This window comes from Polypterus senegalus, chromosome 15 (genome assembly GCF_016835505.1).
Source record: "Polypterus senegalus isolate Bchr_013 chromosome 15, ASM1683550v1, whole genome shotgun sequence".
Classification (NCBI taxonomy): Eukaryota; Metazoa; Chordata; class Cladistia; order Polypteriformes; family Polypteridae; genus Polypterus; species Polypterus senegalus.
Window position 1 is genome coordinate 97314133 of NC_053168.1, and position 19448 is coordinate 97333580.

Here is a 19448-nt window from a genome sequence, read left to right on the forward strand (position 1 = left end):
GCCTAGCCACTTCAGAATATTCAATTTTAACATTTATGCAGCAGCCTTGAACATAGATGTGAACCACATACAACAAATGTTTCTGGTGCTAGAAAAATACAATAATTAGAAATGGAAACATTAAGACACAATATACTGCTGCAATACTGCTATCTTACAGCATCTGGAACCAAGCATGATTTTGGAGTCTGGTATCTCCTCAATGGTGCTGACATAGTCTTTCTGTACAATTATAATTCACACTTGACAGAAGTTGCCATTTATGCACAAAGCATCCATACATTCCAGTAAACCCCCCAAGTCAATCAAAGAGATCATGATATTTGTACATACCCAAGGGAGCCTTCCTTCGAATAAATCAAAAGTTTCCAAGTTGTCTGCTCTCTTTTATTATTAAAATGTGCAATTTACACATGTACAGTATACCCTGAGGCAAGCAGCATGTCACAACCTGAGTGAATCTGATCTTAATCAAAGATCTTACCTACGTCAAGCCACATATAGTGAAAGGCTCACTTCCATTGGATAGCAGAGTTTCAGCACATTCTAATGATGTATACTAATCTATGATTGATCATTTATGTTGCATGACACAGTCGTGCATTAAAGATAGGAAATAAATGGCTTTTGTGACAGCTCATCTTTATACATTGTTACACACAAAGCTTGAGTAAGATTCTGTTCATTCTTTTGACTCTATTGAGAACGACAAGTTTAATGAAGGACCTGACATTATGCTTAATTTGTAAGTATTGCTTGTAATACAGTATAACATTGAAGCATCACAGCATGAAGTTTTACAGTTCAAGTTTCATGGGTTCAATTACTATACTATACCAGGACATTATTTGCCTCATGTTACTCCCTATGTTAGTTTACTAAGCAGTGCTCTTTCAATTTAAATTTAAACTCCAGGCAGTGTTTTATAGTAGACCTGTGAGCACTGTTACACTGTGGCTTGTTTTTAACAGCTTAATCCACCAAACAAGGAAGAGATTGACTGTGCCGTGTTTTAAATTCCGTTTTCAATTGTGCAGACCCACGAAAAGCTTCCCCATCTCCCCCAAGGAATTCAAAAAGGACTACAAAAAATGGAAAAGAAAACTGAATTGTGGGCCTTTATCAAGTGGAATCATGAAGTGATCATGATGAGAAACAGGATAAAAAATCTTGTGCAAGTCTGCTTATCTCTGTGGGGGTGAGATGGATTATACTATAAACAAGTCTCATACTGGCTCAAGACCCAATCACTGCCCACCTGCGACTCAAAAATAGCTGAGAAATACTGGTTTAAGTGCATCTGTATGCTTACCTATATGCTCAGGGCTTCCGATTTCCTGACCTGTGCCCCTGTCCACACCCCCTCATAACCCAGGACTGGAAGAAGCTAATATGAAAATACATGTACGTAATTAGTTTATTTCATATTTGTAATGCAATAAAAAAGAGAGGCAAGAGACCAAATATTAAAAAATGGACACCTCATGGCAAATAGTATAACTGCAATGCCATGGGATATGACATCTAAACTTAGTACAATGAGAGCTGACAATGATTGGGACACAAAAGAAATTTAATTTCAGGGTTGTGCATCATGAAATATATTAGTTATGCACTCTAAAATCCGGTTGTTTGAAAAGGAATCCTTAAAGGACTATTTTTTTGTGTTTAATTTAGTGGATATTGGTGTACTCTTCAGCCATTTGCAGCTACCTTATTAAATAGCAGAGTAACAGGCATTTACTTATGTAATTTAAGCGTAATAATGCCAAAAAACCCTTTATGCATAAGGAATAAAGATGTATGCTTTATGTTGGCCTAAAACCCCTTTATGGCAGACTTATGCCTTTTAGCTACTGGTACAACCCTTAATTGCTGAGAAATCTGCATTAATGAGACAGATTCCTGCAAAGTGTGTGTGAACCACTAAACTATGGCACTATCTATGACAGACACAAATTATTTACATTCAAACAAAGATCACTTACAATAAAATATCCTAATAAAGAGATATAAGACTTCAAGGAACAAATAAATTCATTTGCCAGATGTAAAATGGCACCATATTGATGAAAAGATTATCCACAGGGCAATAAGACAGATGTACTCCCACAATATTCCATACACTATTATAGTACAGCAAATAAATTTTCTTAACTAAAATACTTTTCACAACCATACCACATGTTAAATTTTTCAGTAACTATAGTTTGTGCTATATCATTCAGCTTAAATAATGAAAACAGTCATGCTTTTGAAATTTTTTCCATTTAACCAATCGAGGCAAGCCAGAGAGTATCCAGAAGGAAGTAAAAAACCAACCTTAAGAGAGACAATAATCCACAACAAGGCACATTCATGCCTACAGTAATTGTTCATACCAGAGCAAAGCAAGTTAATGGAAAAAAAAAACATTGTTGGAACAGACAATGAATCTTTAAAGCTAGAATGATTACAATTATAACCACTTAATTTAATAAAATATCTATCTATCTAATGTGCAACCTATATTTGAATAAGAAACTCCCAGTTTCAGATTTAGAGCTTCCGAGGTCGTTGGCTGCTGAAAAAAAAAATGAAAGAATCTTGCTAAACAATAAATTCCTTCAGCATGCTTTATACGTTTGAAGATTTCTATTAAATACCAATTTCACAGTTTACTTGTACAGCACGTTTTGAACCTGTTGACCACATTCCTTAAATAAAACAGCGTATACGTTCCATTCTTCTTTTATTTTCTGGTTGGTAACACCAAAGTCTATGCATAGGTGGCTTATTTAAAAGTTGACATCAACCACCTGTCCCTCCGCAAGCTGCTGGCTCCACAGTTGAGCTCAGCACCGCTGCTAACAACACGGAGCACAGCACACCCACGCCGGGAACTGAAACTCCAAAAGATGCAAATAAGCCTACACAATACTCCAGCTCTGCGCCCGTGTCGGGTACTCCAAACCTCTGCCTTCAGCAAAATATACAATCAGGTCTGCCTGACTTAAATATGAATAGCCAGTCCCAGCCCATTTTGATTAATTATCCCAAGCGCGCATTCGGAAAGACACTCCTATGTTTTAGTGCAAGCTGGTATCAGTCTCGACCATGGCTTGAACATTCTGTCGTCCGTGATGCCAGCTTTTGCTTTGCCTGCCGCAAATTTAGTATTTCCAATTCGGACCGCGAGGACATATTCACCAAACACAGACAGCTACACTAATTGGAAAAAAGCTCTAGAAAGAGACGGTGGTGGCTTCCACAAACACGCGTCTAGTATCCCGCACATCAGAGCCATGTCTGCATGGCAAGAGTATCGGCGCCGGGCAGAGACGGGTGAAAGCATAGTTCAACTTCTGGGTCCAACCCAGATAGAAAGAATAGATATTATGTGAAAAGCATTGGGGAGGCCATTCAGTACCTTGTAGTCAATGAACTGGCTCTGCGTGGTCACAATCACGAAGGTGGGGAGGAGGGACTTTTCCTTAAGTTCTTTCAATACACAATCATAAAAGATGCCAAATTTGCAGAAATTGTAAAACACATCCCAGACAATGCAAAATACACATCCAATGTAATTCAAAATGAAATAATTGAGGCTCTTGCAAAAATGATGGTAAAAGATATCAGGACCAAATATGAAAAAGCTGACTCTCCTGGACTTTGTATTAAAAGTGATGGTACCAGGGATCACTGTAACATTGAGAATGTGTCTGTAGTGATTAGATTTGTCCAGATCTCCATCCCTGAAGAACACCTGATTGGCTTAATTGAACTGAATCAGCTTGATGCTGAATATATTTGTAACCAAATTTATTCACATCTCTCTGAGCTAGGTTACAGCCCAGACAATTTAGTGTGTCAGTGTTTTGATGTCATGTCTGGGGCAAGGTGTGGTGTCCAGGCTTTGTTACAAAACAAAGTTGGTAAGTACATTCCATATGTACACTGCTACAACCACCAGCTCCATTTAGCAGTGATACGTGCAATGGGATCAGAACCTCTGGCTAAGAAGTTCTTTGACTGGTCAAATTCATTGAACACATTTTGTCACAGACATTATGTTTCACACACATACAATACACCCACACTGAAAAGACTTCTAGAAATATGATGGACCAGTCATTATGATGTCACAAAGTCCATTGTAAACAATGAGGAAGCTATAAGGGGGCTTCTCTCAGAGGTAGCAGAGGCTGGCACTGCCCCTTTTGACATTTGCATAGAGGCATGTAGTCTTTTGACCCAATGAAAAAAAGCAGAATTTCTTCAATACAGGAAAATTCCTTCTTCATGTGCTTGGTGTGCTAAAACCAGCCAATGTAATTCTACAGGCACATGCAGTGGATTTGTGCACAGCTGGGGAGGTGGTGACAGCTTCACTGGCCACACTGAAGGAGATGAGAAGCCACTCATTCTGGGAGGAACATTTCTCTCAGTGTGAAAGTAGGCCTACCAATTTTCTCAAAAGGAAACAGAAAGTTAACTCACAGTTTTATGATAGTATTGTCGTGTCTACGCTTGGGCATGGTGACTCTGATGAACAAATTGCTCCTAATCAGACTTTTAAAAGGGCTATGTTCAGCATTCTTGATAGAGCTATTGTGGAAATGGAGACAAGATTCTCTCAGAGAAATGTTGAATTATTGAGGGCCACGTCACTTCTCCTGCCAAAATCAGAATTATTTTTTGATCATTCTCTCCTGAAACCTCTTCAGGCACTTGCAGGGACAGAGCAAAAGAGCATGATCTTGCAAAATGAAATGGCTGTTGCAAAACCAATGTTGATCAATAAACTGCCAGCTGATGCTAATCTCTTTGAAGCATGCAAACACATTCAGCAGTACAAAGAGGCCTTCCCTATGTTGCATTCGCTATATGTCAGAGCACTCATCATTGGTGTCTTCAGCTGCATGCGAAAGCTCTTTCTCTACTTTGAACCGCATTCTCACTCCACTCCGCCGAACAGTGTTGCATTCAAGGAAGAGAAATTTAGTCATTCTGGCACATGAGAAAAACCTCACAGAACATCCAGACATGAATGAATTTATTTCAGAATTTGCCAAGAGTAACCGCAGACTGGTCCTGTAGATCATATCCAGTTTAAACACTAGAAACTGATATCCTATAGCCTTACTAATGACTACAATGAGCCACGTTTCTGTTCTTGCTCTCATATGTTGTATACATTTGACTTTATTGATATTTACCTTGTAGATGTAGTTCTACAGTATATTTGTTCACAAAAAATAATAACAGTTCTATTGCCTCTGTTAATTTTATTGAATAATAGGTTATGAATTTTTAGTTGTATATGTTATATAAAACTATGTTGTTATTATTATTTGACCCCCTGCAAAAATGGGGATGGATATTTTTTGACAATTACCCCCTATAAGCTAAATGCCCACCCACACATTATGTTCTGTTCACACCTCTGCTTGTACAGCACCAATAAAGACATCTATAATGTAAAGTTGACTGACTGGCTTGTTCACTAATCAACACAAACACTATTTCCCGTTTAGTTAAAAAGCTGTAATTTGGCTGGATGGTACATCTAGGCCAGTAGGTATCCACAAAAAAAGAACATTTCAATATATCAGTAAGTAGGGGTATAAATATAGATAAACTAAATACCCCAAATTTTCAAAAAGCTATGATGGATTTGATTGAAATTTGGTATTATTACAGAAAAAAGAAAATTATTCAATCTTTGTTTTTTTTCCCATTTGTCCATAATACAGTAATACAATACCAAGTACACTATGCCAATGCAGGCAGAAGCCCGAGAAGAAACAGTAGCAGGCACTCAGCTGCCTGCCTGAGGCATGCCAAATGTATGCTAATGAAGGACAGTTTAGTGGTGTTGATGAACACCACCACTGATCAATAAAGTGGAAAGAACGGGAGGTGTCTTAGACAAGAAAAACAAATGGCATTGAGCTGTGAAGTGGAATGAAGGAAGAAAGTTCCCACACCCAACACCTGTTTCGATCAATCAAAATAAAATCCTTTTGGATTGATAACATACCAATTCCATAACATACAATATGTTTCATTTTTTATCATTATGTGAATGTGATACAGAATTGTAGTGAGACAGTGACACAAAGTATTTTCATATAACACAAATGGGAAAAATTAACAATGATGTTTCAATATATATGAATGATATTAAAAAAATCCCTGAACCTACACTACCATTTGCCAATTGCTAGCTATTTCAGAAATGTTTATTTGAAGTTCATAGAAATGGTGTATGATTTGTTAAATCTGGATTAAACCGACAACTAGTTAAAAGACTGAGATTCACAGGAGCTTTATGCATTGGTCATTTTGATGCTTACAAACCTATTACTACTAATCTTGGTCAAATTCAAAATTGGTTACAATAAACATCAAGTATATTCTCTTGCTTATCTCATGTGACAGAATTATCACAAAACTATACTAATAAAACAAGAAAATGTAAGCACCATACTAGACATACAGACAATACCAGTTAAAATCATCTGAAAAATCTGCAGCTAAATATGCATAAAAAAATCCAGAGACCAACAAAATTGTGGTTGCTACATATGCACAAAAAAATCGGGAAGTGAACAAACTTGCATTTACTAAATATGCATAAAATGATCCTAAAGTGAACAGACATGCATTTTCTAAGTATTTCATTTTCAGTTCTTAATAAACACACACAGGGCTGCTATTAATAAATATATCTCAAAACATACTGATATGAGGAAAGAAACTTTGTTGAAAATCAAACAAGATATTTGCTTCGCCTCAAAAATTGCAATGACAGGTATTAATTATATAATTCACACCTTGATTATGAATCTAATAAGGAAAATTCTTATGGGGTCTGTGAATGTTACATGTCCATATTGTTGTGCATTGAATTGAACTAATGAACCACCTGGCATATGTTGCAAAAGTAGAAAAATCTAATTATAACGTTCTCAAGACTTACCCAAACCTATTAAAAGATTAGTATTAGGTTTACACCTAATATGCATTCATCAGTTGGGTATAGTGCTAATACTGAATTAAAAAAATAAGTGGACTGACACTGGAGTCAGTAAATACCTTCAAAATGATTTAAGTGACTCTTCTGCACATATATACATTATAATGAATTCTGGTTAAAAATACTGACAAAATAAACAACAAAATTCATGCGTCTGTGAAAAATCTTGACACACTCCTTAACATGCATAGTGTTCATTATGACAAAACAGTAAGCATGAGCCATACCATAAAAACCTGCCAACCTTCTTGATAGAACCATATTGGTGTGCAGTCACAATTAGAAATACGGAGTATAATGGAAACTGCACAAAATGAAGTTTCTTTTATGGTACACTACAACCAAAATGAAATCAAGTCAAGTGGTATGTGGATGCCATATCCACAATAAGATGTAAAAGACACATCTATCTGGGTTGTAAAAATATTACAGGGGGATCCTTATGCAGGAAAGGGGGGGGGGTTAATAATATGGTATAATGCTGAAACTGTAATTTTCAGTTGTTCTTAGATTGGAAAAATGTTGATATGTCAGGCGTCTGCATAAATCACCTTCAATATGTGAAGGTGTGATTTGTGCCCATTTCCACTTAATGTTTGGGAAGAGTTGATGAAGAACCTGCTAGTAAAGTACTGCAAGTGATTGCTGCTTTATTAACCCTTCCAGTGGTTTCTCGTCTTTGCACAAACTTTTATTTCATTCAGCCACTCATATTTCCACCTTAAATGTATCATCATTCATAAGTGAAGAAGAAACAATTTGCACAGATATAGAAAGTATATATTTAATGTGGTCCCTATTAAGGACTTCTTCCCCACAAACCTGAATTGGGTAAACAGGTTAGAAAAAGGAAGAATGTTTGTGATTGATTTTGGATTGATTTACATTCTCTTCATATAACTGTCAATCAGGAGACGTGTTTTAAAATGAGAACAATGTTTTCATGGGATTTTTTTTAGGTTTGTAACATTGTTTGAATAACCAGTGCCCAAATATGGGACATTTATTAAGAAAGACACACTTTATTAAAAATGTTAAGTGTATTCCTTTAATAGAATTGGTGCTTGGGAGATGTAGATTATCATTTACTGCAGTACTGTCTGTTCTTTGCAAATCACCCACTTTTTTTCTAAAAACCATTTTAACAAAATTACAGATCGCTATTAAACAAGAAGTTTCAGTAATTTTGTAAAATACACTTAATACATATACAGAACAACAAGAATTATACGCTAAATAAGAAGTGTTTGTTAATTCGGTAAAATAAATTGACTGCATACGAAGGAATGAGGGTGAGTGACTTAAGCGAGTGTGCCCGTCTAGGACTGGATCTTAGCTTGCGCCCGGTGATCCAGAGATTGCCTCGTCAAACTGACAGTGTAATTAAATTTGGGTTCAACAATAAAATGACGCAACGTGTTCTCTGATTAAGAGATCACCGCGGGATTTATTTGTTAAGACGGCATTCCAGCTACGGTACTTAAAAAGCTCCTAAAGTACACATTGCATTGAGGCATACGCCTGAAGACGTTTCTCTTGCAACAAATATGACGCACATCCCGTAATGGAAAAGCACAGCAACTAACCACACGCATCACAGTGCCTATGCATACTCAGTAGTTTGCATCTAGTTTATAACAGTTTTTCAAATGTAAACATGTTAAGCTCTCTCCAAAATATTTCAACACGCTTTTCTTCACTATGTGGCCAAAAGACGCCACGAGGCCTCGTATCTGTACGCACCAGTTCTCGATCATTTCTTTAATAGCGTTAGCAGGGCGCTGTATCACCTCGCCGGCTGCGATGCGGTTTACCACTGTCTCGTCCAACCTGCGAATAATTCCTGCCATAGTACGTGCTTCCCCGGAAACATTGAAGTTACAAGTTCCTCACGTCCTTCCTAATTAATCAGTTACCAGTAGCCCATTTCAAGTGCATACAAACCCAGCATGCTGAGCATACGCGGGAAAATATTGCTCCACCCTAAGACTACGGCCATTGGACGTTCAGTAAAAGAGACCCGTCGTCAGGCGTTTCGTTTTCCAAACGTCAATGCAGCGTGCTCTCGCTCTCTCTCCACACTTCCGCAGGGGATGTAACAAAACAGGCCGTATGCGCCTGCGCGAAATAACGTTTAGCGGGTTTGTCGTAGCCAGTTACTGCCTGTGTTTGAGAAATTCAGAATTGATCCAATAACTACTTAAAGTAGTGGATATTGTTGCATTTAATGCCATTTTTTTCGTATACAGGGGCGGACTGGTCATTAGGGCATTTGGGCAATACCAGGTGGGCCGCGGACACTGGTCTGGTTATGGGCCGGCCGTTTCATTAAGTACATTTTATGTACTGGTTACTGTTTAAAATTAAATTAATTTTCTAAACTACGTTACATTATCTGCCCGGTACCAGTAATTAGTGGTTTTCAGCTGCGATTATTAGTATGACGAAATAAAGTTATAATGCACAGGATAGAAATTTTTCATATTAGGATGGAACATTTATAGTTTATCGTTACGTTAATGGAACATTTCAGTCATTTGAGGTTTTCATTACAACATGCACTCTAATAAAGTGTAAGCCGTGTTACCAATTTTTTATTTTTCATTAAATTTTATTTCTAAGCTTGTCAAATTTTAAGTTGTGTCTAAACAACAGTGTACAGATTAAGTTTGGCAACAGTTTAGATAGAGTTCATATCATAGGGTCATAGCAAGTAGCGAGCAGAGTACTCATCACAAATTTTAAGAAAATTACAATGAATAATAGGCCAACTGGGTCGACCTTGTCACCTCACTTGTTGAAGGATGCCTGGGCCGGTTTTGAGACTCAGTCCGCTCCTGTTCGTATACTTTGATAGTTTTATATTAGCCAAAACAATATAAATAACTCAGTTCCACACATACAGCTCTGTGAAAAAGTATCTCGTCCCATAGTAGCCTTTATTTTTGCACATTTTACATGGTGAAAGTTCTCAGAACCTAAGATAAAACGCAATAATATAAAAAGGGAACCTGATTGAACACACAAATCTTTGCATTCCCTATACAAGGAACATAGTTCCAATATTCTTGTCACTTCTGTGAAAAGGTAATTACCCTGACAGTTTCACTAATTGGTTGCAGTGTCCTTAGCAGCAATAATCAAAAATAAACTCATCCTTTAATTTGATAACAGTGTTTCGCATTGCTGTGGTGGAAATTTAGCCTTCTTTGCTTTGCAAAGCTACTTTAATATATATTGGACAGGTTTAGGAGTGTGAACAGCATGTGTCAGGTCCTGCCAGAACATTAACCTGTTTCTTCTGAGCCATTCAGTTGTAGACTTGCTTTTGTATTTTGGGTTATTGTTCTGATACATAACTCAATTATGCTTCAACTTCAGGTCACAGACAGATTACTGGATCTTCTTAAAATATTCTGGTAAAGTGCAGAATTCATAGTTTATTCAATAATGGCAAACAAGGAACAGCTTTACACTACCATCCTCATGTTGTATGCTGTTCTTATGGTCAAATGGTGTATTGGCTTTACAACAAACATACTTGTGTCACCTTGGGTCTCATTTATAAAACTATGTGGAGTCAAGCATGAAAGTATGTGCATGACAAAAATATCACATTTATAAAACCTGGCTTACACACATTTCTACACAATTTACCTTTATAAATCACCTTGTAAATGTGCATTCATGAATATGCCATGATGCCAGTCAACCTCAGGCACATGCCATTACGATGAACTTCATTCTCTTCAACCAACAGAGAGTGAAAGATCATGAGTGGCATTATTGAGGCTCTCACTTGCATTCTGGGGGCCTAGGAAATATGTGCCATTGTCTCAGTGGGTAGTCACTATTACCTGACACATATAATAACATGATTGCTGATAGAATGAATAGAATAGAAAAGGGTAAGGCCTGGAGGTTGCAGCTGGCTGCAGGTTTTTGTTCCAACCGTGTTCTTTAATGACAGTTCAATTATTACTGATGAAGCATTTATTGCTCAAGTGCCATTTTGATGCTTTGTTTTAGTGGTCTTATTTGTTAAGGTTCCCCACCCTTTATTGCTCATTTCAGTCTCCCCTTTAACTGCTCATTTGAACAGCTGAATTCACAGTTTTTAACAGATTGCTCATTTCAACAGCTGAATTCACTGTTTTAATAGCTTCTTTTTAGCATTAAGATGCAAATGACAAAGGAGCCAACAGTTCTCCGTCTAACTTGTTTCTATTTATACCTGTGTGGATTCCTCATGCACTACTTGGTTTAATAAAACATTTAAGAGAAATATGTGACAGACTGAAAATTTTAGGTTTCAAGTCATTTGGACAATATCTTTGGAAAGGAAAAAAATCTATGATATAAAAATCTAACATTGCAGACTAACAAACCATAAAATGTAATTAAAAATTGGCAAGGACTGTTTCTAATTAAGCAATTGGGTTGGAACAAAAATCTACAGCCACTGTAGCCCTCCTGGACCGACATTACCTACCCCTGGTATAGAACATATGGAAAAAATGAGAGTTCAGCCAGTTATCATACCAATGAGCCATTCACCACATAACAGCACCATTACATCTTCCTAAGCTACTTTGCCTCAAAGTAAATAAATCACACGTTGACTCAGGCTATGGAGACATGACAACTTGTGAGTTAATGAAATGTAACAGCTTGAAATTAAAAATAAAAGTGCAGTAAAGTGATCCAATTACATTAGGAGAACCGTACTCTGCTGCAGATTGCCATTTTATGTTGGCAAAAATATGTTTTATGTATGTACACTCACACCATAAGTGTGAAAAAATCCCAATGTTTGTGTGGGAGGTTGTGTATGCACATTTTGATCCTTCTTTTGCCTCTCCTGTCCATAGAAATGGGGCTTTGGAATCATATATTATATGAATAATAAATTACAAATCACTAATTACAAGCAGTAATAGCCATTAGGAATACCACTAATATCTTGGCTGTATTTTAAATCAATTCAATAATATCTTGACAGAAAAAGTTATCAATTTCTTGTGAAAATATGGAAATTTCTGGGAGTGTCTAAGGCTTTAACTGATACTTTATGTATTGTAAATAATAGTAGCTGTGTTACCTGCTTCACCCGACAAATTTTGTAAGACAATGGGCCTCAGTTATAGTGACATCACTTAATCAGATGTATTAGAAGTACTATGTAACTAAGTACTTTTCTGTATACAATATATGTACATTTTTTTTTTAACCAAGGGCTAATATTATCGGCAGGCAGTGGGATGTAATCGTTAAGGCTCTGGATCTAGGACTTCAAACCCTGAGGTCGAGGGTTCAATTCTTGCACTGTGTGACCATAGACAAGTCACTTCTCCTGCATGTGCTCCAACTAAAAAAAACAAAAGAAATGTAACCAATTGTATCTCAAATGTTGTAAGTCACTGAATAAGTGCTACTCTTGAACATGCCAAACGTTCCAGCATTAGGTTAAATTCTGCTTTTCCTACAACAACAACAACATTTATTTATATAGCACATTTTCATACAAAAAAAATGTAGCTCAAAGTGCTTTACAAAATGAAGAATAGAAAAATAGAAGACACAATAAAAAATAAAAATAAGTCAGCATTAATTAACATAGAATAAGTAAGGTCCGATGGCAAGGGTGGACAGAAAAAACAAAAAAAAAACTCCAGAGGCTGGAGAAAAAAAATAAAATCTGTAGGGATTCCAGACCAAGAGACCGCCCAGTCCCTTCTGGGCAATATACCTAACATAAATCAAACAGTCCTCTTTGTATTTAGGGTTCTCATGGTAGGACTTGATGATGATGGTCACGTAGACTTCTGGCTTTCAGTCCATCAATGTTTGAGCATCATGATGCTTTGAGTAGGTGGTGGTGGCGCAGGCCGCCACTACAAAGAAACCGGAAAAAGAAACAGAAGAGAGAGTTGGGGTCAGTATGGATTTTGGAGCCACTATGAATAGTTATTATGATGAATTGAACATACAGAGTATCAGTATTAAGTTAAAGTAAAGTTAGGAGAAAGCCATGTTAAAGTAATGTGTTTTCAGCAGTTTTTTAAAGTGCTCTACTGTATTAGCCTGGCGAATTCCTATTGGCAGGCTATTCCAGATTTTAGGTGCATAAATAACAGCAGAAGGCCGCCTCACCACTTCTTTTAAGTTTAACTTTTGGAATTCTAAGGAGACACTCATTTGAGGATCTAAGGTTACGTTTGGAATATAGGGTGTCAGACATTCTGATATATAAGATGGAGCGAGATTATTTAAGGCTTTATAAACCATAAGCAGTATTTTAAAGTCAATACTAAATGACACAGGCAACCAGTGTAGTGACATCAAAACTGGAGAAATGTGTTTGGATTTTCTTTTCCTAGTTAGGATTCCTAGTCACTTGTCTTTTGTTGATGGTCATTGTAAAACACAATTTTACAGGAAACTGCATACTTTTGAATTGAAACAAGTAATCAGTGCAAACATTTGTCAAATTTATGATTTTCAACTGTTTATGTCATTCATTTTAGTATTTAATTTTGTGTTTTTATCAATTGTATGTTCAAGGTTGTTTTTTTTTTGCCATAGCAATAGGCAGACAATAAAGTGCTAACACTGAATCATGTTTTACTTTAACCTATTACAATTACCTATTATTGGCTGCGTTTTTAGGTTGCCCATGCAATGAATTGAATATTTTCATTTTGTTTTCATTTTTGAGGCTGTTTTCTTAAGTGCCTGAAGTGGAAGAAAACTTCCAGAATTATGTTTTGGAGTCTTCTTAAATAATCATGGGTCCCCTCTTTAAAGTCATCAGATGTGTATTTATATGTAAAGAATTTTAGAGTGAAAGGGGAGGGGGGCATCCCTGTTCAAAGTAAGCAGATGCTTTTCATCTTCCCTGTGCATCACTGAACTTTCTCCTTCCATTTCTTACCTGACTGTAGACACCAAACATGATCACATGTTTTTTTTATCCTGTCCAGAATACCACCCCTTCTTCAGTCATCTGTTCACCCTAGTGCTCCTCTTCTCATGCCTGTCAATTGTTTCTGCTGCTTCCTTCATTTGCATAAAACCACCTGTAAGCACAGCACAGAGCATGTACTAATAAATATTAACAGAAAAAAAAATTTCAAATCAAAAAACAGGGGTCAGCTAATTTTCTTTTTGTAATTCACCAAATTTCAGTCAAATTATTCAAAGTGTTTTTGAGCTTTTGGGATATTCACTTTTTCTAACAGTTTTTTAAACTAATTATATATAAATATTGATATATCAAAATATCCTTTCTTAGCAGGTACCTACTGACCTAGATGTACAATCCTGCCAAGTTTCAGGGTTTAACTAAACTGGAAATAGTTTTTTTGTTAATGAGTGAGTAAGTGAACTTTGCATTTTATATATTAGACATGTACAAACAAAAGACCTTTATCTGTGTGTGTGTGTGTGTGTGTGGAGCAGTCCGCACTACTCACGTTCAACCAAAGCCATTAGATGGCACATTTGTGTACTTTTACATTTTTTCAGTGCTTGCATGCACCTCACTTCTATGAAAGACCTGTGAGCTGCAAACGGTGCCACGAAACAACAACATCGTGCTAATGACACAAATGAAGAGACACAGCGTTCAAATAAAGCAAACATTGTGGCACAACAATGTGCAATGGAAACTCCTCAGCAACAGAGGACAAGGCTTGAAGTTTTATTGTAATGACTGGATGAACAGACTGATGATGCCTAAGAAAGGTTGGGGTAACAATCGGGTTTCCCAGTTTGATTGAAAATTTTGAGGAAAAGTTTGAGGAAAATAAACACTAGTCACAAAGGCTTATCCTAGACAAAAGGTATGTCACTTCAGCAGGATCTCTGTTACCACTGATGTCCAGGGTCAAAATGAATGCCTCCTTCTGGGGACTGCCTTTTTATGGCATCCTGGGCAGAAGGGATGTAGATTTTTCAAAGTGTTGTGGCCAGAGCTAAGAGCAATCCTCAGACATCTTCTTGGAACTGTGGTGGAAAGGAAAGAAGTAGTTAATGCCAGCACCCTCCTCTTGTCCCATGTTAGTATTGCTAATCTTCACAGAGCCTGGAAGGTGGTCTCCTGGCACGCATACATGGCACTATATACATATTGTCACACACTTGCTCTTGGGAGACAATTTCAAGGTGTATCTGATTATAATTCCACCATGAGTCGAGGGTTGGCATTTTTGTCTAATGCTTCTCCTCCTTTCTCCACTACAGATCCCATTGATGTCACTTCCAGGTCACAGTCCCTTGGCTCTGCCCCTTCCAGTCTGAGTGCTTCTTAAGGGGTGCCGCTGCCATTTTGTTGCCAGTTGTGATTTTAACAACTGTCTGAAAGGACCTTATTTCTTATACCAACTGTTTTTCCACTTTTTTCACCTTCAAGGTGCCCCAACTGTTTATCCTGTCTTGTCTGTTGTTTTACAATATATATGTTGTCACAATAAGACAGAAGAAACATCAAAGGTTTGGGGCAGCCACCTGTATAATGTCCCTGCCTGCAAAATGGCTAATTTTGATGAGTTGTGAATGGCACAACATCCAAAACAGAACTGATTTGATAGTGAGAACATGGCGGCTTTAAAGACCAGTACAAGAAGTGACATCATCGGGACCAGAACTGGAAGTGATGTCTTTAGTGGCGCTGAACCCAGAAGTGACTTCTTCGGGACCAAAGTGACATCCTTAATGGCCCCAGTTCTGGAAGTAATGTCATCAATGGCGCCAGAACCTAGGGGGATTTCCCATGGATGGTCTGCTGAGGATTGCGAGAGAGAGTTAGTGCAGCTCGCCACCCCCTGGTCTGGTGTGGTACTACTATTATTCAGGCCCTCTAGCTGCCTCCCAATTGCACGCCTCTTCTATGTGACTTTTTAATATTGGTCAAATTTTTCCAAATCGATTGCACAACTGTGCAATATACTCTAATATATTTGTAGAGGGAAAAGCCTCTCCTTTCCATCTTTCTTTTAAAATATCCAATATTCCCGAGGTTGCCGTCGTTATAATAATTCAAAAGGCGAGAACCCTGTAGAGGCTTGTGAGACTTCCCGATAGGCAAAGAACACGAGGGAGAGGAGCTAATCCCAGTTCCTCCTGTCCCTGCTGACCACTTGCAAAGAATTTGTTTAAGAGTCTAATTAAACCTCTGAACTAGGCTGCCAGTTTGAGGATGGTACACCGCTGTCTTTAAGTGTTTTATTTTAAGTAACTTGGCAATCTCCCTGAACGTCTCTGAGGTAAAAGTTGTCCCTTGGTCCATAAGGACTTCCTTAGGGATGCCGACACACGCAAAGAAGCCTACTAGTTCCCGTGCGTTAGCTTTAGATGTAGCTGAGCACAAGGAACAGCCTCTGGATATCGAGCAACATAATCCACAAGGACTAATATATATTTATGTCCTCGGGCTGAGTGTTCTAGGGGTCCTACTATATCGACCCCAATTCGAAGGGGAAGGGGAACAAGAGGAGCTCTGTCCTTCCTAGGAATTTGCCGTAATTGACACTCCGTATAAGAGATGCAAAAACGGCAAGCCTCCTTATTAGTTCAATAAAATCAGAGCTTAATTCGCTCTAAAGTCTTTTTGGTGCCCAAATGGCCTCCTAGGAGGTGGGCGTGTGCCAATTCACAAACCTGGGAATTAACAACAGCTTCCGTACGTCCCACCTCCCTGCTACCTTATATAATAAGTCATTTTCTAACACAAGGTGAGGACCCTGTGGCATGGACTGATGAGTGCGCTGGCCATTGACTGGTACCACTGCATTTTTCGCAAATTTCAGGGAGTCATTGCTCCACTGCTCCCGTTTGAAAGAAGCTGGTGTCTTTCTAAATTGAAAGTGTATCTAGAAGAAAGGGTCTGGTCTGACCTCAAGGGGTGGGGATGATGTTTCTGCCTGTGATTGTCCAGGAATCTCCCCATCTGCCTCTTTCGCCGCCGGCTGATTACACGGTATGGAGACAGCATGAGTTGGGTCATTCCCGTCAATTTCTAGGCCTAAATTATGATCTGGAATAGTCAGTACTACACTGCATTTATTGTTAGACCAGTCCTGCCCTAGAATCACCGAAAAAGGTGGATTGGGGACTGCCACGAGGAATTTTTTTTTAGCGATCCTACATGACTGATGAAACATAGAGCAGTTTTATATTTTTGGATTTCTCTGTGTATATATGTTATACTGGTCTTGATTTTAATCCACTGTTGTTGTAGTACATATCAGATATCAACAATGGAAATTTTGCTGCCGGAATCAAGGAATGTTCAACTTTATATCCATTAACAATCACTACTCCTGTGTGTGATATATTTGGGGGTTGTAAGTGCACATAACCCTCCCCTCTCTCTCCACCTGCATTCCTCCTCATTCCTGAGTAAATTACGCGTCCACTGGTCCGGGGACTTCGGAAGAGGCTCTGGCTTGGAAGGAAAAGGCAGATTTTCTGGGACATAATTCCCTTAGTGTCCGCTAAAGGACCATTCTGCTCTCTCAGATTGCGAGGCCGCCCTAGATGTTTTAATGAGCTGGATTAGTTTATCCAGACTGGGTGGGTGAAGTGTTCAGGAAGGGTCTGAATTAGTAGCAAACAGGCTATCTGCTGCACTATTTGAAAAGTGGCACCACCTGTTCCCATAGAGCAAAGACTTGCTCCTGGGTAGGTCTCTGTGTGTTGAATATCCAATTTTTTATTCTCTCTACCTGCTGGTCTGGGGATGACCCATCATTTAGCTAGGGTCTTGACCCTAGTGGGGGCAGCTCTCTCCTCTCAGAGTGCATAATAAGCCTCCTTCTCTTCTCTCATAAGGACAAGCCCACTCCTGTGTGTCTCTCCCACACTTTCCCTATGTTTCTTTAATAGCCTGGTTATGTGTATTGGGAGCGGAGCCTGCACTGGGTCTTTCTGAACCATGGGATAAACCACCCACTTGGAAACTCGGCCCCAGTACTCTCCCACCTGGGTATACTGCAGGTCCGATTCTTTTGGGTGTTAACCATCCTGCCGACTATGCCGCTGTCACAAAAATGATTAAGAGATATCAGAAAGGTTTGTGGCAGCCACTCATATAATTTAACCATGTGGCTAACTTTAATCATGTGACGCTGGACAAAACATTACCTGCCTTCTCTCAGTATGTGGATTGTAACACCTGGGGAAATAGGACTATTGACCTACTGTATGCAAACATTAAAGACGCATACAGTGCCACAGCACTCTTAGTAAAGCAGATCATAACTGGGCTCTGCTTCAGCCTCACTACAAACCAAGAGTGAAGGAGCTACCTACAACCATGCGCTCAAACAGGAAGTGGTCCTCTGAGGCAGAGCAGGCTCTGAGAGACTGCTTTGGAACTACGGACTGGTATATCCTGCAGGGGTCACATAGTGAGAACATTGAGGAGGTTGTTGACTGCACTACTGACTACATCAAGTTCTGTATGGACATTGTAGTTCCAGTAAGAACAGTACGCTGCTATGCTAACAACAAGCCATGGATTACAAGTGACATCAAGGGCCTTTTGAACCAGAAGAAAAGGGCTTTTAAAGGCGGTGATCAGCATGAGCTCAAGCCCGTGCAGAAGGAACTATGAGTCCAGCTAAGGGTAACAAAGGAGCAGTACAGGAGAAAGCTGGAGCAGAAGTTGCAGAATAACAGCATGAAGTAAGTGTGGGATGGGATGAAGATCATCACTGGCTGCAGCTTGAAGCGGGGTGCCACCATCGAGAGAGACGTGGAGAGAGCAAACTAAATGAACAGGTTTGACCACCCTAACCCACTCTCACCTTGGAGTACTGCACCCTCCTCCCATCCTTCTGTTGATACCAACATAGGAGAGACATCCCCATCCACAATTACAGCAGCCCAGGTGAGCAGAGAGCTGAGGAGACTTCGTGCCAGCAAAGCAGTGGGTCCAGATGGAGTATCGCCACGACTGCTGAAGGCCTGTGCCCTGGAACTGGAGAGTCCTCTACAGCGCATCTTCAGCCTGAGCCTGGAACAGGGGAGAGTCCAGAGACTTTGGAAAACATCTTGTGTCACCCCAGTCCCAAAGGTAGCATGTCCTAGTGAGCTGAACGACTTCCAGTCTGTTGCTCTGATGTCACATGTGATGAAGACCATGGAGCGGCTGCTGCTTCACCACCTGAGGCCACAGGTCCGCCACGCCCTCGACCCTCTGCAGTTCGCATACCAGGAGAAGGTGGGAGTAGAGGATGCCATCATCTATTTGCTACACTGATCCCTCACCCACTTGGACAGAGGCAGTGGTGCTGTAAGAATTATGTTTCTGGACTTCTCTAGCCCCTTCAACACCATCCAACCTCTGCTCCATAGGGACAAGCTGACAGAGATGGGAGTAGATTCATACCTGGTGGCATGGATCGTGGACTATCTTACAGAC

At 39.0% G+C, this 19448-nt stretch overlaps 1 protein-coding gene across 2 annotated transcripts in view; it reads right to left on the minus strand.

Annotated features, from left to right (window-relative positions):
- Positions 1-9016, minus strand: part of mlh1 (mutL homolog 1, colon cancer, nonpolyposis type 2 (E. coli)) — a 110981-nt gene extending 101965 nt beyond the window's left edge. For both annotated transcript variants that reach the window (XM_039736442.1, XM_039736441.1), the window contains exon 1: positions 8765-9016. In XM_039736442.1, the coding sequence (XP_039592376.1) occupies positions 8765-8871 (107 nt within the window). In that variant the 5' untranslated portion in view covers positions 8872-9016. The remainder of the gene's footprint in view (positions 1-8764) is intronic.
- Between the last annotated feature and the right edge of the window lie 10432 nt (positions 9017-19448).